General features: G+C 36.9%; 1 protein-coding gene across 1 annotated transcript in view; it reads right to left on the bottom strand.

Annotated features, from left to right (window-relative positions):
• Positions 1 to 221: 221 nt before the first annotated feature.
• The window catches only part of LOC127447388 (anion exchange protein 3-like), an 86,494-nt gene continuing 60,928 nt past the window's right edge, over positions 222 to 25,787 (bottom strand). Inside the window, exons 12-22 of the mRNA XM_051709236.1 lie at positions 24,807 to 25,029; positions 24,160 to 24,378; positions 23,922 to 24,070; positions 22,686 to 22,880; positions 20,908 to 21,123; positions 19,963 to 20,052; positions 18,750 to 18,916; positions 15,219 to 15,472; positions 13,606 to 13,775; positions 12,845 to 13,018; positions 222 to 11,791 (exon numbers count right to left, since the gene is read on the bottom strand). Of these exons, the coding sequence (XP_051565196.1) occupies positions 11,714 to 11,791; positions 12,845 to 13,018; positions 13,606 to 13,775; positions 15,219 to 15,472; positions 18,750 to 18,916; positions 19,963 to 20,052; positions 20,908 to 21,123; positions 22,686 to 22,880; positions 23,922 to 24,070; positions 24,160 to 24,378; positions 24,807 to 25,029 (1,935 nt within the window). The 3' untranslated portion in view covers positions 222 to 11,713. The remainder of the gene's footprint in view (positions 11,792 to 12,844; positions 13,019 to 13,605; positions 13,776 to 15,218; positions 15,473 to 18,749; positions 18,917 to 19,962; positions 20,053 to 20,907; positions 21,124 to 22,685; positions 22,881 to 23,921; positions 24,071 to 24,159; positions 24,379 to 24,806; positions 25,030 to 25,787) is intronic.

The following is a 25,787-nucleotide window of genomic DNA, read 5'->3' as shown; positions in this document are numbered from 1 at the left end:
GATAAAGGAACACGGTTTATTGCGTTTACATGATCGCACACGTTGTCGGCTTATTAAGCATAACTGGTGTAAGAACATGCATGTAAATAATTATTTGTTTGCATTATCAAAATTAGCGTGTTTACATGCACGTTCTTACACCGATTATGCTTATTATGCCGACAACAAGTGCGGTCATGTAAACGCAATAAACGGTGTTCCTTTATCGGTGTAAAGGCCATAAACGGCTTATGAATAACCCGATTGACACAGGTAGATTTGTGCCCATTATGCCGATTTGCATGCCATGTAAACACCTTACCCGGTGTTCTTACCTCAAAAGTAGAGAATAACACGATTATTTCAAATGTCATGTAAATGCAGATCTCTTGCCTTGTCAGATTTTTTAAATAAGCTGAATTTAGAGAGTAATCAACCTATTGGTGTGCATGTAAATGGGCTCAGTCATTAACAGTCATCACAACTGCATTATCAAAAATCTTTACAAAGACCCTCTGTAGTGTTTTTTATGTATTAAGACATTTTGTAAAAATACATTTATTACAATGCATTGTTATATGGGTCAGTAATCACAATGATATTTTCATCATTTTCATGATATATAAAATATATATATATATATATATATATATATATATATATATATATATATATATATATAGTTGCAATCAAAATTATTCAACCCCCTGACCAAGACATTCTGGTGATGTGAATTAAAACACATCAACTAAAACCTCAGTAAACAGTCAAAGTACATTTTTAATACACTTTGAGTGATTTTGAGAAGAAAGAGTTCAGTTTACCCACATTTAAAAATGAAAAATAACTAATTCTCTCCACAATGTCATGTCAAAAATATTCAACCCCCAAAGTCAGTCATTTGTGGAGCATCTTTTATCTTTAATAACAGCAAATTAATGTTTCAGATAAGTGTTTTCAGGCTTCGGATACATCTCTATTAGAATTTTTACACATTTCTCATGAGTAAAAGCTTCCAGCTCATTGACATTCTTTGGTTTCCGTGCTGCCACTGCTTCCTTGAAATCCCAACAAAGGTTTGCAATGGGATTTTAATGATGAACTGAAAGAGCCATTTAAGGACATTCCATGACCTATCCCTGAACCAGATTTTGGACAACTTGGATGTATCCTTGGTGTTATTGTCTTGCTGGAAAGTCCAGTGATCACTGAGCTTCAATTTACACACTGAAGGCATCACATTTTTCATGCCAAAATGGCCTGATACCTGAAAGAATCCATGGTGTCAGTCACATAGTCAGGATAGCCGTTTCCTGCAGCCGCAAAACACCCCCATAACAGGACTGACCCACATCCATGCTTGACTGTGGGGATGGTGTCGTTCTTGTCATCACCTTGTCATCTTACTCAAGACATACTGCTGACCCATGGGCCTAAAACTCATTTTCAGTTTAGTGTCATACGTCTATAAAACCTTCTTCCAGGACTCCACAGGTCTTTCCTAATTACTCCTTGAATATTCAATTCAACATTTCCCTTGGTGAAGTTTTGCTTTCTTCCACACCCCAAGAAGGTTGCTGTTGTACCATATTTAAAAATGTATGAATGATGCTGCCAACTTTGTCTATTGGAAATTGAAGTGCCTTGGAAATGTACTTTTAGCCATGACCTTTCTTGTGTAATGAAATAATCTCCTCTATTAGCTTTTGAGACAACTTATTTTTAATTGCATTTTTTGCATAGAAATACATTTTTGCTTACAACGCTAAACTTACATTTTAAAATTTAAATAAGTGCCATTGCAGATTGATGACTTAATTTTGTTTTAAAACAATTGCTTGTGTAGCCTTACATATTTAAGGAACAGCTACATGCAACAGGGGTTGAATAATTATGACATGGCTGTATTTTTAAAAAATCCTGTTATTTAAAAATATTAGGTTATATATACACACTATGACTTTGAATGTGTCACTCAACTGATTGATATATATATATATATACACACACACTGATCAGCCACAACATTAAAACCACTGACAGGTGAAGTGAATAACATTTATTATCTCGTTACAATGGCACCTGTCAAGGGGTGGGATATATTAGGCAGCAAGTGAACAGTCAGTTCTTGAATTTCAAGTGTTGGAAGCAGGAAAAATGGGCAAGTGTAAGGATCTGAGCGACTTTGACAAGGGCCAAATTGTGATGGCTAGATGACTGGGTCAGAGCACTTCCAAAACTGCAGGTCTTGTGGGGTGTTCCCAGTATGCAGTGGTTAGTACCTACCAAAAGTGGTCCAAGGAAGGACAACTGGTGAACCGGCGACAGGGTCATGGGCGCCCAAGGCTCACTGATGTGTGTGAGGAGCGAAGGCTAGCCCGTCTGGTCCAAACCCACAGAAGAGCTACTGTAGCACAAACTGATGAAAAACTTAATGCTGGCCATGATAGAAAGGTGTCAGAACATACAGTGCATCACAGTTTGCTGCGTATGGGGCTGCGTAGCCGCAGACCAGTCAGAGTGCCCATGATGACCCCTGTCCACCACCGAAAGCACCTACAATGTGGAGGTGAGCATCAGAACTGGGCCATGAAGCAATGGAAGAAGGTTGGCCTGGTCTGATGAATCATATTTTCTTTTAGATCATGTGGACGGCTAGGTGCGTGTGCGTCGTTTACCTGGGGAAGAGATGGCAGCAGGATGCACCATGGGAAGAAAGTAGGGTGGCGGAGGCAGTGTGATGCTCTGGGCAATGTTCTGCTCAGAAACCTTGGGTCCTGGCATTCATGTGGATGTAAATGTGACACGTACCACCTACCTAAAGATTGCTGCAGACCACGTACACCCCTTCATGGCAATGGTATTCACTAATGGCAGTGGCCCTGACACACTGCAAGAATTGTTCAGGAATAGTTTGAGGAACATGACAAAGAGTTCAAGGTGTTGACTTGGCCTCCAAATTAACCAGATCTCAATCTGATTGAGCATCTATGGGATGTGCTGGACCAGCAAGTCTGATCCATGGAGGCCCTACATCGCAACTTACAGGACTTGAAGGATCTGCTGCTAATGTCTTGGTGCCAGATACCAGAGGACACCTTCAGAGGTCTTGTCTTAACGGGTCAGAGCAGTTTTGACAGCACGAGGGGGACCTACACCATATTAGGCAGATGGTTTTAATGTTGTGGCTGATCCGTGTATGTGTGTGTATATATATATATATATATTTATTTATATATATATTTATTTATATATATATTCTTTATTTAATATCATCATTCTAATGCTGAAAATATGTTTTGTTTTTTTGCTTTGCTTTATTGCCCAGTCACCAAGACAAATTCCTTGTATGTGTAAGCATACATGGCAATAAAGCTCATTCATTCTGATTCATTCTATGTTTTACTGAATTACAGTAGCCTCTTGGCATGTTAATTTACTCTACAAAACAGTCAACGCAAAGACATTTGAAACACAATAAATATTTATTCTGAGACAACAACAACAACAACAAAAATAACAAAAAAATAAACAATTTGTTTTACAGTTCTCTGAAAACTTTCTTTTTACAGAATAGCAATGGGTACTGCTATTAAGATATCCACATAACATCATAATATTTTCAGTGTTGCTAATGCTAAAGTAATAAAAACAATTTTTCCATATGAACTCAAAATGTTTGTCTTATTTTCTGAAAGACAAACTAAACTTCTTAATTACGACCAGGCAACACTTGGATATCTACTTATTTTTTAGTTATTTTTTAAATGGTCTAAAATCAAAACTACTACATAAAGTAAAACTCAAGGAGTTGTAATATTTTGTTCCCTTTCTTCAATCAATATTTGTCTGCAAGATCTAAAAGAGCTATCTAGGGATCATTACATTGTATTAGTATGTAACAGTGGTAAGTGTTTTCTTTGTACAATGAATTCGCTCAGTATCTTTAGCTTGTACTCCTTAAAGCAACACCTATTTCCACCTAATGCACTAGAACTGAGCAAACAGCTCTGTTAGAACCAAAACACTGGCTTTTGTATTGTCTCTCCCTGTGTCTAAACTGCTGAATGTAAAATGTATTTTTTATGAATGAGATTAATATAATCTGTCTGCAAACATTTCTGATTGTCGTCTACTTCATCACAATGGCAGAGAGAATGGCATCCAACATTCACAGAATTAAAACGAAAATGAAAGGAAATGTAAGGAATCACAGTTCAGACATTAAATTATACAGTAAAACATCTTTTGCATGATCGAGTGGGTGGTCTGCACAACTAGGGTGGCATCATCCACCAAAACCCGGCTCATTTAGGCACTCATTTTGCCCTTGCACGGTTCATACTATTTCCTTTTTAACTCATGGCTCCAACATCTAAAAACCACCAGCAGGATGTGGCAGTCTGTTCTTTTTATCCAAATTCACCAAAACTGTTTTTCAACTTTTTATATGACTCTAATATGATAGAGGTGCCAACAAGTCTTTGAGCTCCCAGAACACCTACACAAGTGTATGCTTAAACTACAAAGAGGTTGTTAGATTTCCACACCACGCCAAAGTCTTTCAGATTCTTGGTTAGTTGGATAGGCAACCTGTCTGCTGCCATGGTAACAGCCAGGAACTGCCTATAACAGTTACTGTACTGTATAACAACATTTTTCAGTTGGCTGTATAGGCAGCATCCTAACTGAAATGAAACCTCAAAAGATGACTGATCTTGGTCGGAGTTGTGGCTTTGTGGTCAGTGTGTGGCTTTGACATTTTGAGCAATGGTGCTCATCTGGGAGACCCAAGTTCCAGTCTGACCTGGGTCATGTTTCCTTTTCTCTCTCAACTATGTACGTCAATGAAAAATGGCAAAAAGCTCCTACGCTCTACATAGGCAGCAACTCTGTGTGTCAAACAAATAGCGCTCCTTATGTGAAGTGCACATGAGACTCTACACCCAAATAATTTCAATAGAATTTGGTGTAGCATGATATCTAATAAGTATAAAAACTCACAAATATTCAGCCTAATCTAATACAATTGACATGACTGCAGTGACATTTTTGCATAATGATATTTCATTGTTCATGACACATATCGCAGCAGTTTCGAGGTGAAATGTCCATTGTGTGGTGCTAAAAGTTAAATTTTCTCACAAACAGATAAGGTTTTTAAGGTTAATTCTCTGTCGATATTCTCTAAATCAACAAACTGACCTCCCTACCCTACACCTAGACCTAACCACTAGTGTAAAAAAAAAAACTATAGTGACATGAAAAACACAATTACTAAAGCAACCATGTCATTTTATGGTGTTTCTGTGACACATTTGTCTCACTTAAAGTAGATTGTGATGCAGTGCAAATGTTAAAAAAGTACTGCCTAACAAGCAAGGCTTGACATTAACTTTTTGGCTGACTCAGCATTTTCACTAGCCTAAGTCCCCCACCCAACATAAAGTAATAAAGGTAAACTGGAAACTTTAACTGCATCCATTTGTTTGGACATTTTATTTGAACAAGAATGATATGAGTTTAGCAGGACACAGGCCTAATGATTTCAGTAATTTCCTGGAATATCTGAAGGCAAACATGGCCATTTAGAACAGTAGGATAGAACAGGAGGAAAACTAACAGCCTAAACACATTTAGAAACTTTTATTACAACTGTTAAAGTTGCAATAACAACTGTAAGTGTAATAGATTCACCCTATTAGGTTTAATATAAATCTACACCAGTTACCAGTTAGTGTTACTGCAGTAAAAAAAAAAAAAGTATTAATTAAAAACCCTCCTTTTTACCGGGTCAGTGCTGTCTATAATATCGGGGCTCTCTATCAGTTTGAGAGGTTTGATTTCATCCATATAGTGCTTTAAAGTACAACATTACCCAGAATTCATATGGGTCACATAAGTTTTGTGGTATCCGTGGCGATATCAAGTGAAGCCCGATTAACTCATGCTATCCCAGAACTCTGGCTATCCTGTCTCTGGAGTGCGCTGGTGTGTGTGCTGCGATGGTTCATGCAAAACCACGCTTCATCCGTGTGAAAGATATGAGAGGTATATTTACAGTAGTGCTTAAAAAGCGCTGAACGCCAGATGAATATAATAAAATTTGCTTCAGTTTTTTTATGTCATAAGATAGCATTTTGTGAGAAACAAGATGAAACGTTAGTGTTCATGAACTACTAATCTGCCCCTTTTACTCGTGATTTGGTGAAAGTAAATAAAAGTCATTGTTGTTGTAGCGCATCCATTGTTCATTTCACCAGGAAACTGTCACGATACATACAATGAGCCACATACAAATCCTTTTGCAAAAATGTAGGTACAGTATGTGATTCTATGAGACCAGGTTGCAAATATTGGGTAAAATAACCAATAAAATAAAAACAATAATTGCTAAATATATACTGCAATATTTACTCTTGAACATGAAACCTCTTAAAAGGTGGGTGTTTATGTTAACTCTATGGATTAAATCTTGTAACTGTGCAACCCTTTTTGGTTGTAACTAATTTCTGGTTGCAGTAATATTTCGGTGTGGGAGACAAAGATGGACAAATTCAACACAGGGAGACTCTGAAACATGTCACTCTTTTTCTATCTCTGTTTTCTGCTGTTTGGATTGTGTTTAGTCTGAAAAACAAAAGCAAACAAAGCCTGTAGTGATAAGAGTTTGACGGCAGTGTGAGTATCAGTGGCAGTGCAATAAACTCCAAACTGCAAGTCCATAAAGCAACCAAATATATTATCCATCCTCAATTACTAATAACCCCAATAAGCTGCAGCTATAAGAGCAACCGACATGCTTTATCTCAGCCTCATAGGAAAGACAAATCACAAATGAGACCTTTAATATCTGATTTGTTTTCACTTAGAATGCAATGAGATATACATTTATGAAGAGCAAAAGGGACAGATGTTTCACTTGAAAACAAGACCCTAGTCATTTCAAACATTTCTCCACTAGAGTTTCAGTAGAGATTTCCACAATGTCTCAAACTGCTCAGATTTACCAAAAAATGCCAAAGTTTGCAATAAAAAGTCAGATATTTCATTATGAATTCAAATATTTCTCATTAAATTCTTCCAAAAACAAATTATCTGAGCTATGCTATCCACATTAATTTTATAGCACAATACTCTTACTGTCTGTCAATATGTGACTCATGTGGGTCTATTTAAGGACACGCAAATATCAAAGTTGATATTTAAGTAAAACATAACTGAAAAGTCTCCTGAGCATTCCTCTGAGAACCAAACATCTGTTGGTTGATATCTGAAGAGCCTGGCCAGAGATTCACAAGCCGTGTATCCAATTTTGCAGAAATGAAAGCAAACCTGTCTTCATCTTATTTCATCTCTCAGATACAGTACATCCCTAATAATAAATGCTGAAAGAAAAACAAAAATATTCTATCATCAATTTACCCTTTGGGCATTTGTACAGTGCTATCGAATGGCTAATCTCCTTACAACCTGACAGCACTGAGAGCAGTACTTCATTTTGGGCTTTCCATGAAACTACGAGTTTATTCTGAGAAGTGTAGCATAACAGATATTCCTATATTGCGCAATTTCTTTGTTTTTACACTAAATTGAGGGAGAAAAGACCAAAACAAAGGCATGTGGACTGTGTGATAAAACGAGCGAGCTCTAGCATGACTAGCCCCAGAAGTTTGTATTATGCACAAACAAATTCAATACACACATGGACAGCATGTTATTTACAGTCCAAAATTCAGCCTTCTCTAATGACAATCCTCAGGATCGATTTAATGCTTAGGCCTGTTATCTAGTCAGCCTGATTAATAATAACTGAATACACGCAACTCTGAGTGTCATGGTTGGCCATTTGTAATGGGAGAGGAAATTCCTTTCTATGAAAACGCAAAGAGAAAGGCGAAAATCATGGCTGGGTCTAAGGGGGGCCATTGCCCCCCTAGATTTGCCTCGAGCCCCACTAACCTAACCCTAACCCCTACTGACAGCGAAACGATCAATGTTGCCCACCCCCAAAACATACAAGTGCCCCACCAAAGATCGCATCCTAGTACCAGCCCTGGCGAAAAAGTTAAAGTATAGTCTGTAATTTCTGTTCCACTAGCGTCACCTAACGGAACTGCAAAAAAATAAATAAATAAATAATTATATATATATATATATATATATATCCCATAGATGCTCAATCAGATTGAGATCAGATTGAGATCTGGTTAATTTGGAGGCCAAGTCAACATCTTGCAGACAATAACAGATTTCCCAACACTCCCCCCACCTTCCATTGTCCAGAAAAACAGATAGTCCCACCCCCAAACTCATACCATTGGTTGAGCCAATGTTGCTGTGTCGGACTGGTTGAGATCCTCAAACAAACCTAAGAATTTTGAAACCGTCACAGTATTGGGGGAATACTTAGAGTTGTCTCTGCATATTAAATTGGATAGAAGTTGGATACATACTTAGTTGAGCATGAACTTGTTGGCTTGGTGAACATTTGAAAGGTTTAATGCACTCCCTTTTAAAGTAGCTGAAGTTTGACGATTGGGCCCAAGGCCAGATGGCTGTCCTCTGTGACCCTGACCAACAATCTGGCAGCATGTTTCACTGGAGCCAAAGTCTTTTGCCTCCAGTCTAAACTCTAGCGATAAGTGCATCTATATACACTGGCAGTTTGACAGCCTTTGGACTAGCATTGATACAAAAAGCTATAATTTTATGCAATCAACGAAATCCACGTTTCTATGGCTTTAACCTATTTCAGCTGAACTGTACCCATAAAGACTGAACTGCAGTGTAACGGCATAGGGCCCTATTTTTAGAGCGCTAAAGCTAAGTGCAGTGCTATGCTTTAAGTCATAAGTGTAAAGTCAATGGGCGTGGCCAGGAAGTTTGGGTATTTTTGTGCAAGCATGCGCTAAGTCTAGGCACAAGTGTGTTTGGCGAATTACGTGAGCAAAATACTAATGGACTGCGTCAAGTGCAAATTAATTCTATTCTAGTCCTATTCCAAACGTAATGGAAAATGTGGTTCTTGTCAGGTTTTGGATTTACGTTCCGTACAGAGAAGGCAAGTATTATTAATAATTTTCATCTACTGACACAAGTCATGGCTAGTATTAACAGTGATTGTTTTGGAATGCACTTCACTTCTACTGGTTGATTTTGATTTTAAAAAATGTATTTATTGAAACAAGAAAATATTAAACTAAAAATATTTCTAAATTCAAATTACACTTCAAGCAAAACGAAAATATAATCAAAATAACGAAGTGGCCAAAATAAACATACCACATTCAATCATTTTAATCTCTCCAACTTCTTCCACCGGCCCCTTTTGCAGTGACTTAAATCACTCTACGACAACAGGTGGAAAAATACCAATACAAATTAGATTATAAATACAATTGTAAATATAAACTAATAATAATTGAAAAATAAACCATGACCTAAAGATAGTTTAACACAAATCTCATAAATATTTGTTTCATAAAACAGCTACAACAGTGATTGCCAGGGGAATCATTTATTGATCCACTATATTTTCAGAGTTTGGACATGGACTTTATTACCACCTGCTGGTGGAATCTACTGCAAATGCAGGAACTGAGTTTGGTCTTTGTGCTGAGATAAGGCATGCTTTTGAAACATGTTAGCGCAATGACCAATTTCTCAGGAAAGTAGCAAATTGTGCTTTGCATCACTTCATTAACATACAATACACCCACAGTATGTGCGCATACACCCACAGAAACCACAAACACTTCCACCCAATCCCACTTGCGCTTTGCACTGGCATGAAAATTGCACTTAGAATTAGTGCTCTCAAGAAAACTGGATAAGACGTTGTGCACGGTCGTAGCCTGTAACGCTGCACTTTGCGCACTCACGAAAATAGAGCCTATAAAAGTAACAGTTCTCTGAAAAGATAAATATTAAAAACACACACTCACACAAACACACTAATAAATATAATAACGACAAAATATTTGGGCAATAAATCCAATATAAATTCTAATACTATATTTCTATATAGCAAGAAAAATTGTGAGCAGCTCAAACAAAAATAAATTTCTTGGAAAAAAACTTCACATAAAATCACTTTAATTAATCTTTGTTTGCAAGGGAAATTGTATCATTTCCATAGAAGGTGCAGTAAGAGGTTTTCGTGATGTTCGCAAAGCCATTTCAAGTTTTGCAAACTTTTGCCAGAAAAACCCACTGAATTAGACATCCCCCCTGTCCAAAACACTACCTTCTGAATACATGTCAGCAAACCAACAGTACGCATACATGCTCTTTAAAAGTTCGATTTAAGTCGGACTAAAACAATAATTTGTCTTGTCATGTAAACGCTTTAGTCCGAATTTGGATGAACAGACCTACAGTATATTGTGTGCGATTGTAGCTAAAAGTTGTCAAGCATGTATACACGTTAATCGGATCACAGTTGGCCTCGGCATTGTGCACATGTGCCAAAAGACAGGTGACACGCGATGTGTATATTTAACCTGCCGTATTTGACCTCCTTCCTTCAAATATTCGATTATGCACTGTGTCATGTATATTTGGACAAACAGATGAAGACTGTAGCTCGATTCCACCAAAGAAATAAAAATAAACCCGGTGGCTCGATTATAACTGCGCATGCAAATGTACTGCAAGTAAGAATATATCGCCTGGAGAGAGCAACAGTTAGCTTTCCTATTCATCTCAATGGCGTATGCAGCCCTCAGGAAGTACGCAAATTCATTCACCATTCAGTGACCATATTTACTGTAGTAGGTGGCAACAAGAGAGAGTTTTTTATGTTGTTAAGAGAACGATTCGTTCACTTAAGATTTGTTTAAAAACATGTTGACTTCTTTTGGAGCTATTTTCACTGGAGGAGAAGAAATGCACGATTTTGGATGGGATACATTATACTTCGTGTCGCTAAGTCTCGTGCACAGTGCACGTGACAAATTTTGTGCATCTAGACATGCAGACAGTCCACATCTTTGCGCATCATCTGCACATACTCCTGCCACTGACTGTACTAAAAGAGTATCACAAAGCAGTCAAAGTGTGCATGGGGCGATTGCTTCTGTTTGAAAGGCTAGAGCGTTCTACTGTGTTCGAGACATAACGGCACACAAAAAGAATACCGTAACCTTATGGGAACTGAGAGGACATGCTACCGTAATATTCAGAGCCTGTGGTCAACTCCTACAGTACAGTAATACAGTACAAGGCAACTTAGATCAACAGGCAGTGGGGCTTGTCCAGATGGGCACCCGATGTGTGCAAAACTACCAGCTGGGATAAATAGGGGTTTTGATCTGCCCTGTAATGCAAGACCAACCTAAACAACCTAGTCTGGCCTTCATTGCACTTTGTGACTTTAAACCTCAATAGAATGTGAGGTCTACGGTGCATGGGTCATATTTAATCATATATTCAAAGCTCATCGGGCATCAGCACATAAATAAGCTGGCCAATTTTGGGTTGAAGAAAAAAAAACTCAGGGAATAAAAATTAAATAAGAAGTATCCAAAATATGGTCTTTATATATATATATATATATATATATATATATATTGGATGATTACAAAATTTCAAAATAAACATGAATCAATCCTGGAAGAGGGAGGTACATCGGAGTTAGTCACATTTCGTACACCTTTCCCAACAGTCTCCGTTATCCAGAGGTCTGCATGTGATTGATCAGTGAGGAGGTTTGCCGTTATGTGTCCTGTGTCTAGACAAGCATGTGGATCTCGTTATATTCATCGCGACCATCTTCATCAAAATTGGGCGTGTCCTCATCTGCATCCAACTGCAAGGAAAATAATAATTTTTAATCACATGATTCTTGAAAGAATATTCCAGGTTCAATACAAGTTAAGCTCAATCGACAGCATTTGTGGCATAACGTTGATTTAAGCAATAAGGTACGAGAGGCCGAGCCATATTGTGAATATTGTCACGGCTGAAGGGCTTTGTTAGGCATGACACAAAGCCGTGACTATATTAAAAATATGGCACAGCTTTGAGTGCCTTATTGCTTCAATAAAGTGGTTATCACATAATAAAAATATTAAGGACACAAATGTTCATTAAAACGTTATTTTTTAAATTAAAATCATTAAATACCATCCTTCCACAAGAAAATATAGTCCCTGACAGTAAAGAGTAAACCGAATGTTGCTAGGCAACAATAATAACTGTCAGCTATTGGTGCTGCGGATTGATACAAATAGAAGTTCCGTGAAGAGGTCAGAGTTGTGATTTATCATGAATAAAGCACGGCTGTTGACCAATCAGCATTGAGGACTGGAACCATCTGTTTTATAATACCAAATAAAAATCTCAGTCATTTTCTCCCCACCCCACCACCCAAAAAAAGGAAGCAAAAATCGAGGTTAAGGTGAGGCACTAACAATGGAAGTAACAATTTTGTGTGTGTATAATAATACATAACGTGTACTATTTGAGCTGTAAAGTCGTTTAAATCATCATTTTTACACCCGTTTAAGGGTTTAAGGTGTTAGGACTGTTATGGCAACAAAGTTGTAAAATTTAATATAACTTACACAAAAATGGTTAGTAATTGATTTTATCACAAAATCATGTTAACACGCATATTGTTTACCTCTTGTGGCTATCCTTTTGAACAGTGAGTATTTTAATGTTAATGGACTGGCCTCATTCACTTCCATTGTAAGTGCCTTTTTGTAACCACGATTTTTGCCTTTTTTTATTTTTTATTTTTTTTATGGTAATCAACATTAATTGAGCTTAATTTGTATTGAACCTGGAACATTCCTATAATACCAGGTGCAAACAACACCATAGACAAACCAATGCAATGTGAATAAGCAGAACCCACCGCTGCAAGCTCTCTCTCCTCAAAGATCCGGGTGAGGATGAGTCTCCGCAGAGGTACAGTCATGATTAGGATGAAGGGAAAGGCCAGAGAGGCTACAGTCGACTTTACCACCCACAGAAGCACGATACACAACAACTGAATGATGGTGAACATGTTCATACGCCACGTCTTAACCTTTATAAGACACAAACCATGCCTAGAGTTACAGTGGAGTCCAAAAGTCTGTGACCACAAGAGAAAATACTTCTAGATCTATTCTATTAAATCTATTAATATCAAACAATTTAAGTGAAAAACTGAATTTCTTAGTATACTTGGTTTGTCCCCCTTTTACTTTAATGACAGAATGCACTCAAGCTGGCATGAACTCCACAAGTTTTTACTAAACCCGATCATCGATGTTATCCAGCATGATTGAAGCAAGGAAATCTCACCTTTTGTACAAAGGAGTACACATGGTCAAGTGTCACACTTGCTTACATATGAATATTTGTATAGTGAACAAGACATGACCTAGACAGTGTTTCAAAATCCTACAACTATGTTTATTTCCAGGTTTAAATTACATTTTCAATCCCAGATTTTCAATGTGATCTCAAAAGGCAAGGTTTATATTTTCGATTTTTTGTCAAAGAGTGCAAATTAAAATGGTGATTTTTGCGCCACCTTGTGGGGACTTCAAAAGCTTAATCACAGATAATGATTGTTGCATTTGTGAATGCCATCATTACTACCTGAAACCCCTGGGAAGAAGTGGTTACCTTGGTTACATAGATGTGGTCAGGGTGATGTTTGGCAGGTGTAACCATGAGTGTGATTCGCTCATACAGCTGGATACCAGTGAGAGACGTGATGCCCATGTACAGAAATATCCCAAACAGCACAGCCACAGGAATATGGCGCAGTAAATCTGTCATTACTATAGACATACCTGCCGAGACAAAGACGAGACAAGATAGAGTGTTGGCATTTTTAAATATGGTTATTTTTGCAATTCCATCTGGTGCCACAAGTGATGCAAAAATTACACACTAAACCAATAAATGTATCAAAGTTAATATCGGCGTGTACAATTCTTCAGTAATAAAGTTCATTAGCCTAACTGTAGGCTGTTTATAGTAGCTGAGCAACAGAGTAACATTAAGGGGTCTTTCACTGCACCGAATGTGTTTTTGTGTCTGTCTGCGCTGTTTTTCAATTGTTTTTCTATGTAAACATGCGCTAGATGTACGCCTTTGACCACTGCGCCGCATCTGGCTGCTTTTCAGCCTCTCTGGCAGGAGCACTATGTTTTGTTTAGATAGCGTGTCAAGTTAAAATAAACTTCACCTTTTAAAAACTTTAAAAAGACACCTGCTTTGTGTTCTGTTGCGCTGCAGCTAGCTTTTTTAGTGCAAGAACGCGTTCGGTCTGAACTGACCCTTAAAGGGATAGTTCACCGAAAAATGAAAATTCTCTCATCCTACCATCCCAGATGTGTATGTCTTTCTTTCTTCTGCCGAACATAAAACATTTTTAGAAGAATATCTCAGCTCTGTAGGTTTGTACAATGAAAGTGAATGGGTACAAAATTATGAAGCTCCAAAAAACACATAAAGGCAGCAAAAAAGTAATCCAAAAGACTCCAGTGGTTAAATCTATATCTTCAGAAGTTATATGATAGCAGTGGGTGAGAAACAAATCAATATTTAAGTCTTTTTCTCCTATAAATTCTCCTCCCTTCCCAGTAGGTGGCGATATGCAGTAAAAATATGAATTGCCGAAAACAAAATGAGAATGTGAAAGTTTAACTTAAAAAAGGACTTAAATATTGATCTGTTTCTCACACAAACTTATCATATTGCTTCAGAAGATATAGATTTAAACACTGGATTCTTATTGATTACTATTATGCTGCCTTTATACACTTTTGGATCTTCATAGTTTTGGTACCCATTCACTTGCATTGCATGGAAAAACAGCTGGGAAATTCTTCTAAAAATCTTAATTTTTTTAGCAGAAGAAAGAAAGTCATACACATATGGGATTTCATGAGTGTAAGCAAATGGTGAGATTATTTTTATTTTTGGGTGAACTATTGCTTTAATATTCAATGTTCAGTCACAGGTGTGTTTATCTGCATTTTGAACAACAGCTTTGAACATGGCTCATCCAAACACAATTTAAAGTCAAATTTAGGGCACATCCACACAATACGTTTTCATTTGAAAGTGCACTGTTTTTGCTAGGTTTACGCCACTCACAGACTTTCGAAAGCACTCTCTATTACTGCATACTTTGGAAAACGATGATGTTAGGAAACTGAAAACAGAGCTTTCAAACGAAAACGTATTTGTGTGGACATGGCCTTAGAAACAAATATAGTGTTTCTTACCCACTAGGATAGCCACACACATCCCGGTCAGTCTCTGTTCTTTCACTTCCTGTATCATGGGTTTCTCTCCGGGCGCAGTGGCTTTGCTCATGACAGTGAGTGCATTAACGTGGGTCACTGAGCGCACAGTGGCTGCAGTCAGCCAGGGTAGACCAAACAGTGGGCAGAAAGCTCCCAAAGTCACTATCAGCAGCAGATCCAGATGAAAGCCAGAACCCTTCACCAAATGCCGCTCCTTCTTGCTCACTATCAAGCTGTAAAAGAAACAAGATAGATGTAAAACAAACAAGAACATACAGTGGCCCCCAAAAAGTATTTAGATACTTAAATGACACTTAAAAATGTCTTTATGTCATTGCATTAAATAACAAAATATCAAACCAAGTGGCATCGGTGCACAAATGATGCTAGAGCATAAATTTGCTGCGCCATTTTTGCACTGACTTTTAAGCAACTGGTGTCGAGGTGATTTTTAGTGAATGTATGAAGTCATAACATTACGTATGGACATGTTCCACTGAGTTTGTCAACCGGAACATGTCTAAATACTAACACTGAGGGGAGAAATCACTAACCCTGTGTCTCAATCAGCTCCCTAGCTCCCTATGTCGTGAATCAGTATATCGTGAACACGAATTCAGGCACTGGTAAGGGTGTGCATCCACTGAACATTGGGACACTTATGACTCAATCACCTGCGACACGTTAACGAGCTCGCGCATTGAAACAGCTGTTATTAATCAGCACCATCGCTGTATAAATGACACTATAGTTAATTGTAGTTGAAGATATTCAAACGTACAGTGTTATTATAACAGATAAATGGCATAAATAAAGAAAAATATACAGGAGTGTATTTTAAACTTTTTTTTTTAACAACTTAAGTATTTAAAAGATTGTTTCACTTTCATGGTAATTATGAATGAAAGACATTACAAACAACAGGCTTGGACTTCATATTTTTACACTTGTGCTCGTCATCTTACGACTTGAGAGACTTTAGAAGACATGACAATGTTTCTGGTAAGGGTACATAGTGAGCAACGATGCTCCCTCGTTTTTACAGTGCATTGTGGGATTTTTTAGAGAGCCAAGTGGAACGATTTTGCAATTGAGACAGCCCTTAAAATGGGCGACTCTCTGATCGGTGCTCTGACTACTGAACTAGGGAGCTGATTGAGATGCACCCTAAGAATGAATTGAGCCAGCTGATAGCGTTTATTTGTATGTGCTGTCTTGTATGTGCTGCACTTGTTTAGTGTCTAGTTCTCTAAGGAAATTTTGCAAATCAAGCAACCATGTGAGCATCATTTGATGAATTATGCTGCCATGCACATTTACAATTACATTTAGTCATTTAGCAGACACTTTTATTCAAAGCAAAACAGGAGAGCATACTGTATCTTTAGCTCAATGCCAGGCAAAAGCACTGAGTTTTGTGAATAAGACACAATCTATAATAAGCCTTTTTACAAAAAAATAAATAAAAAAGGAGGTGTGTTAGATGTCGAATGATAGTGGGTTTTGCCAATACGATAACTAAGGAAAACAGGCTGATAGCCGAATAATCAGCTGATAGTTTTTAAAATGAATAATATGAAAACATTCCACTCAATGTAAAATAGTGGTGACCTTTAGTAAGTATCACTTTCAATGGCAATACTTTATACATTTTACCCACACAGGTACCTTCTTCAAAGCCTTTGCCATTTGAAATTAAAATATTAATTAAAATATTACAGGTCAAATATGTTTGTTGTTCAGCAGTAACATAAAACACTGCCTTGCAAAGCCAAATAGCGACTGTATGCTTCATCACTACTGACAACATTTAAATAATAATAATAATAATAAATTGTCATATTAAATATATGAATGATGTACAGGAAGGGAGAGAGAAAAAGGGGTGGAAATAAAATCAACTCAAGTCTTGTCTTTTTAAAGATAATTTTAGAATGACATAAATATCATATGTGCCCTCACATGAACACATTGTATTATATAACAATGTGCCCTCTCATGAATGTCAAATTTAGCTTTCAGGCGTATATATTTTACCATGCTCTTACGTTTTTGTTTTTTTGTACATAACTACATTATAAAATTAGGAAGCTTGGACAGAAGTCCATTTTGTCAGAACGGAGAAAAGTTTGAGAAACTTTATACTAAAAGAAAAACTATAAAACTGTTCCCATGCACATCACATTCATGCAACGGAATTTGCTAGCGCTTGGTCTTCTGAAGCAAGCGAATGGCCGAGCAAAAGCAAAAGCTCAGGAAGCATATTCATATCAAGGTTGGCATTAATGGTTGATTTACAACTGATGATTAACTTATAAATTCACTTCGGAGTGCTCATGTTTATAACCTGACTGGAAAATATAGCACGTCCCTCAACCCAGGAAAACAAAAAACTCAACGGATCTGCACAAATTCAAAAGAGCCTTTTTTTCATTCAAAACAGTCTATTAAGAGGAAAGGTAGGCAGTTTCCATCCTTGACTTTGTTCTAACCATTCGAACAGCTAATGTTAGCATCCTCTCCACCTTGTTGGCAATGCAATTCTCCAGTGCAGCGAGTAGTTATAAACAAATTAATTATCAAACCACCTTTGGTTGTCTTAAATGACTGATTTATTGCACCATGACAATAATAATAACGTGTACTGTATACATACCTTGGCTTTTCTCTGTCAATGTTTCAAACCCGTTTTTGAAGCGTCCGTCTCTATAAATAGCCTAGTCATATTGCAAAACAAACTCCACGCGGAGTCACTTATTGTTTTTTATTTAACCTCTAGAGAGCACCGTTATATTGTTGAACCAAGGAGTTCAGAATGTAGAATCCTCCAGCGCCAGCCACGGAGAAATGAAACCATAAATAACTATCGCAAACTATTGGAGTTGATTTTTTCAGATAGCTGATAGTTAATAAATGCAACTATCACCCCGATTAATCGGTAAATCCGATATATCGGTCGACCTCTAGCGTATATGTGCTGAAAAGAATGATAGTGACTTAAAGGGATAGTTCACCCGAAAACAAAACAACAAAGTATTTTAGTCTCAGTCACCATTCATTTTCTTTGCATCTTTTTTTTCCACCATGAAAGTGAAAGTGTCATTATGGCGTACATCCCCTTTTGTGTTCCACGGAAGAAAGAAAGTTATGTGGGTTTGGAACAACATGAGGGTGAGAAAGTGATGACAGAAATGTCATTTTTGAGTAAACTATCCCTTTAATTTAAATACAGCTCATATAAAAAATGGCGCAAACTATTGAATTAACTCCTATATCTTTTGTTTTATCATTTCAAATCTAACAAACTTATTTTTGTGAATTATTGTGCTTAAAAAGTGATCTTATTCTAACTTTCTTTAAAATAAATACCACTTGGTTGGATACTTTATCTATTGCAATGAAAATACTTCTTCCAATTTCTTTTGTGGGCCACTGTGCATCTATAATGGGATAGATGATCTGTTGAGAAGCGCTGTTCATATAATGTTATCATACACAAGCTATACTCACGTGGTGATCTGAGTCTCCATGAATATGAGGATGAAAACCAGCAGGGCCGGAACAACAGAGGCCCCCATCATCCAGAATGGGAAAGGCTGTTTATCTCCAAATGGATTGATAAACCAGCCTCGTTTGTCCGGAGATGTGACCGAGAAACCAGAGGGGACGTTCAGCTTCTGCAACCACAAAAAAACACAAGCGCTCAGATCCCCGAGATACCAGGCTTCATTTGTTGCAGCGCTTTGCCAAGCCAACCACAGTGTAATACAAGCTTGGAAGAAAGCTGGTTCCAATTACAGGCAAGTACTTAATAAGAAGGGTAAGTACACTTTCTTCGTGGTTATATTCTACAGTGGTTGTCAACTGGTGGGTCACGACCCAAAAATAGGTTGCATATATGTTCTGATCTAGTCGTGGACAGCAGGACAAAACAATGCTGAATGCAAATAATACAATGCAACTAACCATGCAATTAGAGGTAGACCGATATATCGGTTTTACTGATTAATTGATGCTGATATTTGCTTTTCGGAACTATCGGTTATTGGCAAATATCTATGGCAATAGTTTCCAATAGTACATTTTTGTGTTCCAAATTTTTTTTATCCCTCAACAAAAGAAAAAACTCATTTTCAGAATTATATATGTATAATAAATATATGAAAAATAAATTAAAAAAAGTAAAATATTTGGCCCAAAAAAAACAAAAACGGGGCTACGTAACGAAAGAGAAGCACCTAAGTTTGCTGCCATTGAAAACTTAGCTAAATTATTTACTTATATGTAGCATGCAGTTGCTCATGATGACATCATAGTTATGTCATTTTGTTGTTTACAAAAAGTCGTAGAAGTACAGCAAAAATCGTGCAAACACCTTTATGCTTTTTTAAAATATGATCAATCAAACGTGTGGGGTGGGGGGGCACCCTGTATATACAGTATATATACAGTATATACTGTATATTCATAGTAAGGTAAGACAAAGAAACCTTTGATCATTTTATAAATTGATTTTTAAAAAAACTATCGGCCGATTAATCAGTTATTGTCCGAGAACTTGAAACCTTCTAAATTCGAGAGACAGTTAACAACAAAATCTTTGTTTTATTTTCTGAATGATGTCCGATGTAAAATCCCAATGCAAAACCAGCTGAAACCAGTTGAGAACCACTGATTATACTGCACATAAAAGATATGAAGCCGGTTAAACAGTGTGGTTTACCTGTGTGTATGTATCAGGGATGGAAAAGTCCACCAGCACAGAGAACAGGATCGAGATAGGAATCCCAAAGTCTCCAATTATTCTTCTAGCCTTTGAAGAGACCAGATGTGAAGAAAAAAAAAAGTTGCATTTACATTTATTAATTTAGCAGACCTTTTTATCCAAAGTGACTTACAAATGAGGAATACAGCAAAAGCTGTACTTTTGCTCACATGGACTCTTAATGGCAAAAAAAAAAAGAAAAGAAAAGCATGAATCTTCTGTAACAAAATTTTATGAGGTTGATTTACAAAACAAGAAAAAAAAAAAAAAAAAGGAAAAATCTGTCATTATTAACTCCCTCATGTTGTTCCAAACCTGTATGTATTTCTTTCTTCTATTGAACACAAAAAAGAAATAATAATAAAAAAAATATTACGCAATTAATCAAGTCCCCAGACCATAAAAAGGAATATTCCTTCCATCTGAGCAATTCAAGCATGGATTACTAACTGTTTTCTCCAGGGGGCAGTAAGCGAAACTGTATACTGTATAGGCAACGTGCAGCTTATACAGTCAAAGAACAAACCACACTTACCAAGAGCAGACAACACAAGACGAGAACACGTTCTTGCATTCAAACACAGCTTGATGGAGCGCAAATCCGAACGCAGGGATCTCAAGACGTGTTTTCTAAGTTTCAAACTTTGTTTAACTTGACACAGCGATCCAAAACGGTATGTTTATAACGCAACACAACAGAGATGCTCCAAAATGTGATGAATTAATCGCCATATCATGTCATTAATTCAATACAACATTTTAATCGATTGACAGCACTACATTTTTTTCTTGTTTTAAAGATGTTTAGATATGTTGACTGGAAAACAAGACAAACATACTGAATAAGACATTTCTTTTTTTTTTTTTTTTTTGCAGTTTTTACAAAATAAAATTGTACTGTACCTTTCCACCGAGGAATCTGCTATTACGGAATTTCCGGAGGAAGAAGGCCAGAAAGAAGGTTCCCATCATGACCACTAGGGAGAGAAGGGCTGTGTTGGGCTGGTTGAGAATGGGTTCCTCTATCACACTGACCCCTTGAAATGAGTCTATTGTTGAGAAAGCTGGCAGTACAGGAGCCGCAGGGTAGCTTTTCATTAGAGGGTGCTCTTGAAACACCTGGTTGAAAAATAACCCAATGCTAAATAAACTCTATTTCTGTGTCTGCCAAATACATGAATGTACAAATGATTTCTAGGTAGGCAGTAGGGCTGAACGATTTGAATAAAAAATCTAATTGCAATTATTTTGAAAAATATTGCGATTGTGATTTGAACTGCGATATTATTATTAACTAGAGCTGTCAGAATTAACACGTTAACGCATGTGATTAAAAAAGTTTAACACGTTAATTGTTCTTAATCGCGATTAACACATTTACCGTTAATACAGCATTATCCAGCATAAACACTTGTTGGGAGTCATTACACAGATGCACACAACTCAAACGCACACTCAGCGCTTCATGTCAGTTATCAAATGATGGGAAAAGGAGCTCTTAACACTATTTGATGTACAAAACAAGCCCAGATGGGACTTGCGATAGAAATCAAGTATTTTCAGCCTATGTAAAGCGCATTTTAATTACAACAGAAGCACGTCAAGTTCTAACAATCACCAAAACGCAGAATGAAACAATTTTGTCTGCAAGTGCTTTTCATGTGGAGTTCAAAGCACCTCTTAATGCTTGCGTTGACGCCCTGACACCACAGTCTACCGGCAGATTAATATTGTGGAGGATGAGAGTTTAAGAGATTTAATGCCATTGCAATTCAAATGCAACCTATGGGGAGACTAGTTCTCACTTAGACTCTGAGAAACATTTGTTACTTGAATTGGTGCTATTTTAGTGCATTTCTATCTTTATATGTGGAAGGCTTTGTTTGAAAAATGTTAATAAAGCAATATATTGTTACATATTGTTTTCTTTTCTAAGATGGAAATAAATGTATTTTGACAGGAAAAGAATTACAGTTTATATATAGTGTCAAATTTCAGCACTTTCAAAATCTGCAATTAATCATGATTAACTTCTAAAAATTATGCGATTAATCACGATTAAAAGTTTTAATCGACTGACAATACTATTATTTAAAAAAAAAACAACAACAAAAAAACTAGTAAGTGTTTCCTTTTGACCAAAATTAAGTCATGAGCAAACATGCTTTACTGCCAATAAGAAAGGGTGTTCACACTTGAGTCTTTTTAAAAAGAACCAGACTAAATAAATAAAAATACATCGAAGCAAAGAGAGAAAATGAAATTATTTTGGTGAAAGCTTTTATTTTGGCAGAACATTGAAGACAGACATTTCTGTTTGTGGTTGAGCTGACAATGGCCTTGTAATGCAGATAAATGCTCTCATCCACTCTTCTGTCCACAAAAACCAGGTGTTATGAGATTACTTGATATCTGGATAGTAACTTTTATGCTAATGTGCAATTAGTAAATCTAGAGCGCTGTAAACATAACGCTCAATGTTTTGAGTATGTGTAACACTACAGAGAACAGCCCATGCAGACTATTTATTTATTTAATTAATTAAATCCATTACCATGTGATAATCGCACTATGTCATATAACGATTTTTATTTCGATTCATTGTTCAGCCCTAGAAGGCAGCTCATTAGATTTTGGAGCAGAGCAAATAAATGCTGGCATTCGTGACATTTTAATTGTACCTTAATTAGCTTTGAGAATGTTTCATAGATGAAAATGAGGGAGATTAGAAATGCAAAGATCTCCTGGGTGAAAGGGGAGATGTAGCGCACGAGGAAGCTCCCTTCAGCCGCCACTATCACCAGGACAATGAAAATGAGCCAGAACCCGATCCACACTCGCCCCGTGAGATACTCAAAGCCCTGCGCCTGGCAGAACTGATAATGAGAAAGAACAAAATATAGTGACAGGAAAGATAGCAAAGAAAAGAGAGAAACAGGAAAATAGAAAGTTGAGTAAATCTTATCGTAATGATGCTATCACCAGTACCTTGTAATGGATGAACCATAATGAGAAATAAGCAGTAAACCACTTGAGGCCATGCGTTAAAGTGATTTTATCATTGGTAATGGTTGTTTGTAGCTGCAAAGTGAAGCTAAATCTCTTAACCGTGGAAAACCACAGTAACTCACAGCCTCAAGTGGCTTATTGCTTTTATCAAACAGCAGTAACAGCATTATAATAAAAGACACCAGAGATTAATAAATAATTACATTCATAAAAAAATGGTCGTAATAGACGATTCTTCCGCAAAGTAATATAGTTCTTAAGCCTAACTGTAAAAAAAGTTGCTAAGCAATGTAGAAACTTAATATAATATGTACGGTCACAGGTGTCAGGGTTCCCACTCTTTTTGACCAATTAATTTCCACAACCTTTCCTGTCATTATATACTTTATATATACAATTACTAGCCAATTAAATATTTTAGAGCTGAGCATAACTTGATCAATCTTTATAACCAATATAATCATTAAAGAAATGTCTGTGACTTCTCCATGACTTTTTAATATTAGTAATTGATTAGTAATAGTATTGATTTTCAAGGCTTGGCAATCACAGTTTTGAAATTCCTTGATAATTCAGTGGCTTCAAACACAGCCCATCAGAATTAAAGGAATAGTTCACCCAAAACATAAATTCTGTCATAATTTAACAGAAACATTACTTAGATTTTGGGATGTTTCTATGCAAAACCTATTGTATGTCAGAACACTTGGAATATGACAAAGGAGATACATTGCCTACTTTAATGACACTTTTGGGTTCCTTTTTAAGCTTTAAAGTGAGACATTGCATTGAATAAAATGGCCCGCGATATTCATTAAAACATACGATATACGGCTTTGGAACAACATAGGGTGAGAAAATGATGATATCCAGTTTTGGTTAAACTATCCCTTTAAGAGTAAAAATACCTTATAAAATGCCTCCTCAAACACCAAAAGTGGTCCAGAGAAGCCAATAATGAGCAAGGGTTGTCCAGCTAGCAGCGAGAACAGCACTCCCACCATTGCCGTGGAGATGATAAGCTCAGAGACTCCCATCATGCCTTGTGTCTTCTCACCTAAATAAATGGGAACATGCAGTATGGAGTTCCTCAGACTGTTCCATTATTAAAGTTGACTGATGAGTCAAGAGACTTTTCTCACTTGCCTAATAAACCTCCAAAGGTGATCGTGGGCGACAGAGCAGCAAAATAAATGAAAATCACAGCAGCAATACATTGAGTGTCCATGGCATCCTTTAGGTCGCTTATGTAGCGCGGATAACGGCGGCGAATATCGTGGATCAGACCTCCAAACGGAATCCCAGAGCGTTTGAGAGGGTCAACATTAAACTGGTCCTCCTCTTCCTGTTCATCAGTACTCACGTCTACATCACAGAGAATGAGCAGACAGGTCAACATCCACAGTGGAATCATCATTTTGGAGTCAAGGGGATTAAAACAAATACACAATGAATGATGGCAAAAGCTCTTTTTTCTGTTATACTGGTGGATATGCATAAGTAGATACAATTGCATCACTTTTACACAACAAATATGATTTATTAATGCATGGTATATAACAAATAATGCAGTTATTTGCTTAAAAGCAAACCACAAAGGGTGAGTGATTAACTTTACATGATCTGACTGAAAGATCTGTCATATAAAATAATTCATCTAAAACTCTGTGTTTTTCATTGGTAAATATGACTACAGCTTGGTCATTCATATGCTTGTAACTCGTAATTATGATATTTCGCCGATGCACCCAAAAAATAGGTACAAATGTAATCAGAGATTAAAAATTCCTCACCTTTTGCCTCCTGCTCGGCTCCTGTCACAGTACTGCCGCATTTTTTGTGCTCTCTTTCTTTGCGTTTACGTAACATCTGTTTCTGGAAGGAGGCCACAGTCTTCAGCAGGTCTTTCCCTTCAACATCTGATGGTGGAATTACAATGCTGCAGTCTAAGAACTCATTGATGCCATTTAGTAGATCCTGCCGGTCATCAGCAAAGTACGCTACCTCATGGAAGTTCTGAAAAGACAGTGATACTGAATGTAATTACTAAAATATAGCTGCAAGCAACAATTACAGGGCCAAGCACACATGCATGCATAACTTTTGATCAATAGGTAGCGTTAAAATGTTTCAATCATCCTTAGACCATGGTCCAAATGAGACATACAAAGTTTAACTTGAATATTTGATGGCAATGCCAAGTTACAGCCTCACTTTCTGTTTGTCAGCTTTTCCATCAGTTGCGTTTGTATGGAAACCCTGAACCGCAAGGTGAAAAGGAGTTTTACAGGGGTTTGTGAGCTAGCAAGAAAAAAGTAGCCACGTGTTGCCTCGAGGAGAAAAAAAATTAGAAAGAAAAAAAAATTGAGAAAAACAATTTGAGAGAAAAAAAAAATCAGGGAGAAAAAGAAAATCTGAAAAACATTTTGTGAGAATTGTTTGTTTTTTTTAGAGGTAAAAAAAAAAAAAAAAATGTTAGGACATAGGCTCAGGAAGGCACTAAGACACCAGAAATAGTTAAAATGATTTTTTTTTTTTTAACCTTGCGGTTCTGGGCTTCCGTACATTTGAGATTTCTTCCAGAATGGGGTCATAAGTCAAAAATCCCTTTGGCAATATTAGTGAGGCTTGGTCTAAAGATCAACTAATAAAATTATGGTGAAAATTTGACAAATTCTGTAGGAGTAGCAGCAAAAAGATGGTTTCTGATCAAAATGGCAGACAGATAATATGACAAAAATGTATAAATGGGGTATTGTTTTTCTCTGCACAAC

This window comes from Myxocyprinus asiaticus, chromosome 10 (genome assembly GCF_019703515.2).
Source record: "Myxocyprinus asiaticus isolate MX2 ecotype Aquarium Trade chromosome 10, UBuf_Myxa_2, whole genome shotgun sequence".
In the NCBI taxonomy this organism is placed as follows: Eukaryota; Metazoa; Chordata; class Actinopteri; order Cypriniformes; family Catostomidae; genus Myxocyprinus; species Myxocyprinus asiaticus.
The sequence above is the reverse complement of the archived record's forward strand: the minus strand, read 5'-3'. Positions and strand labels throughout refer to the sequence as shown.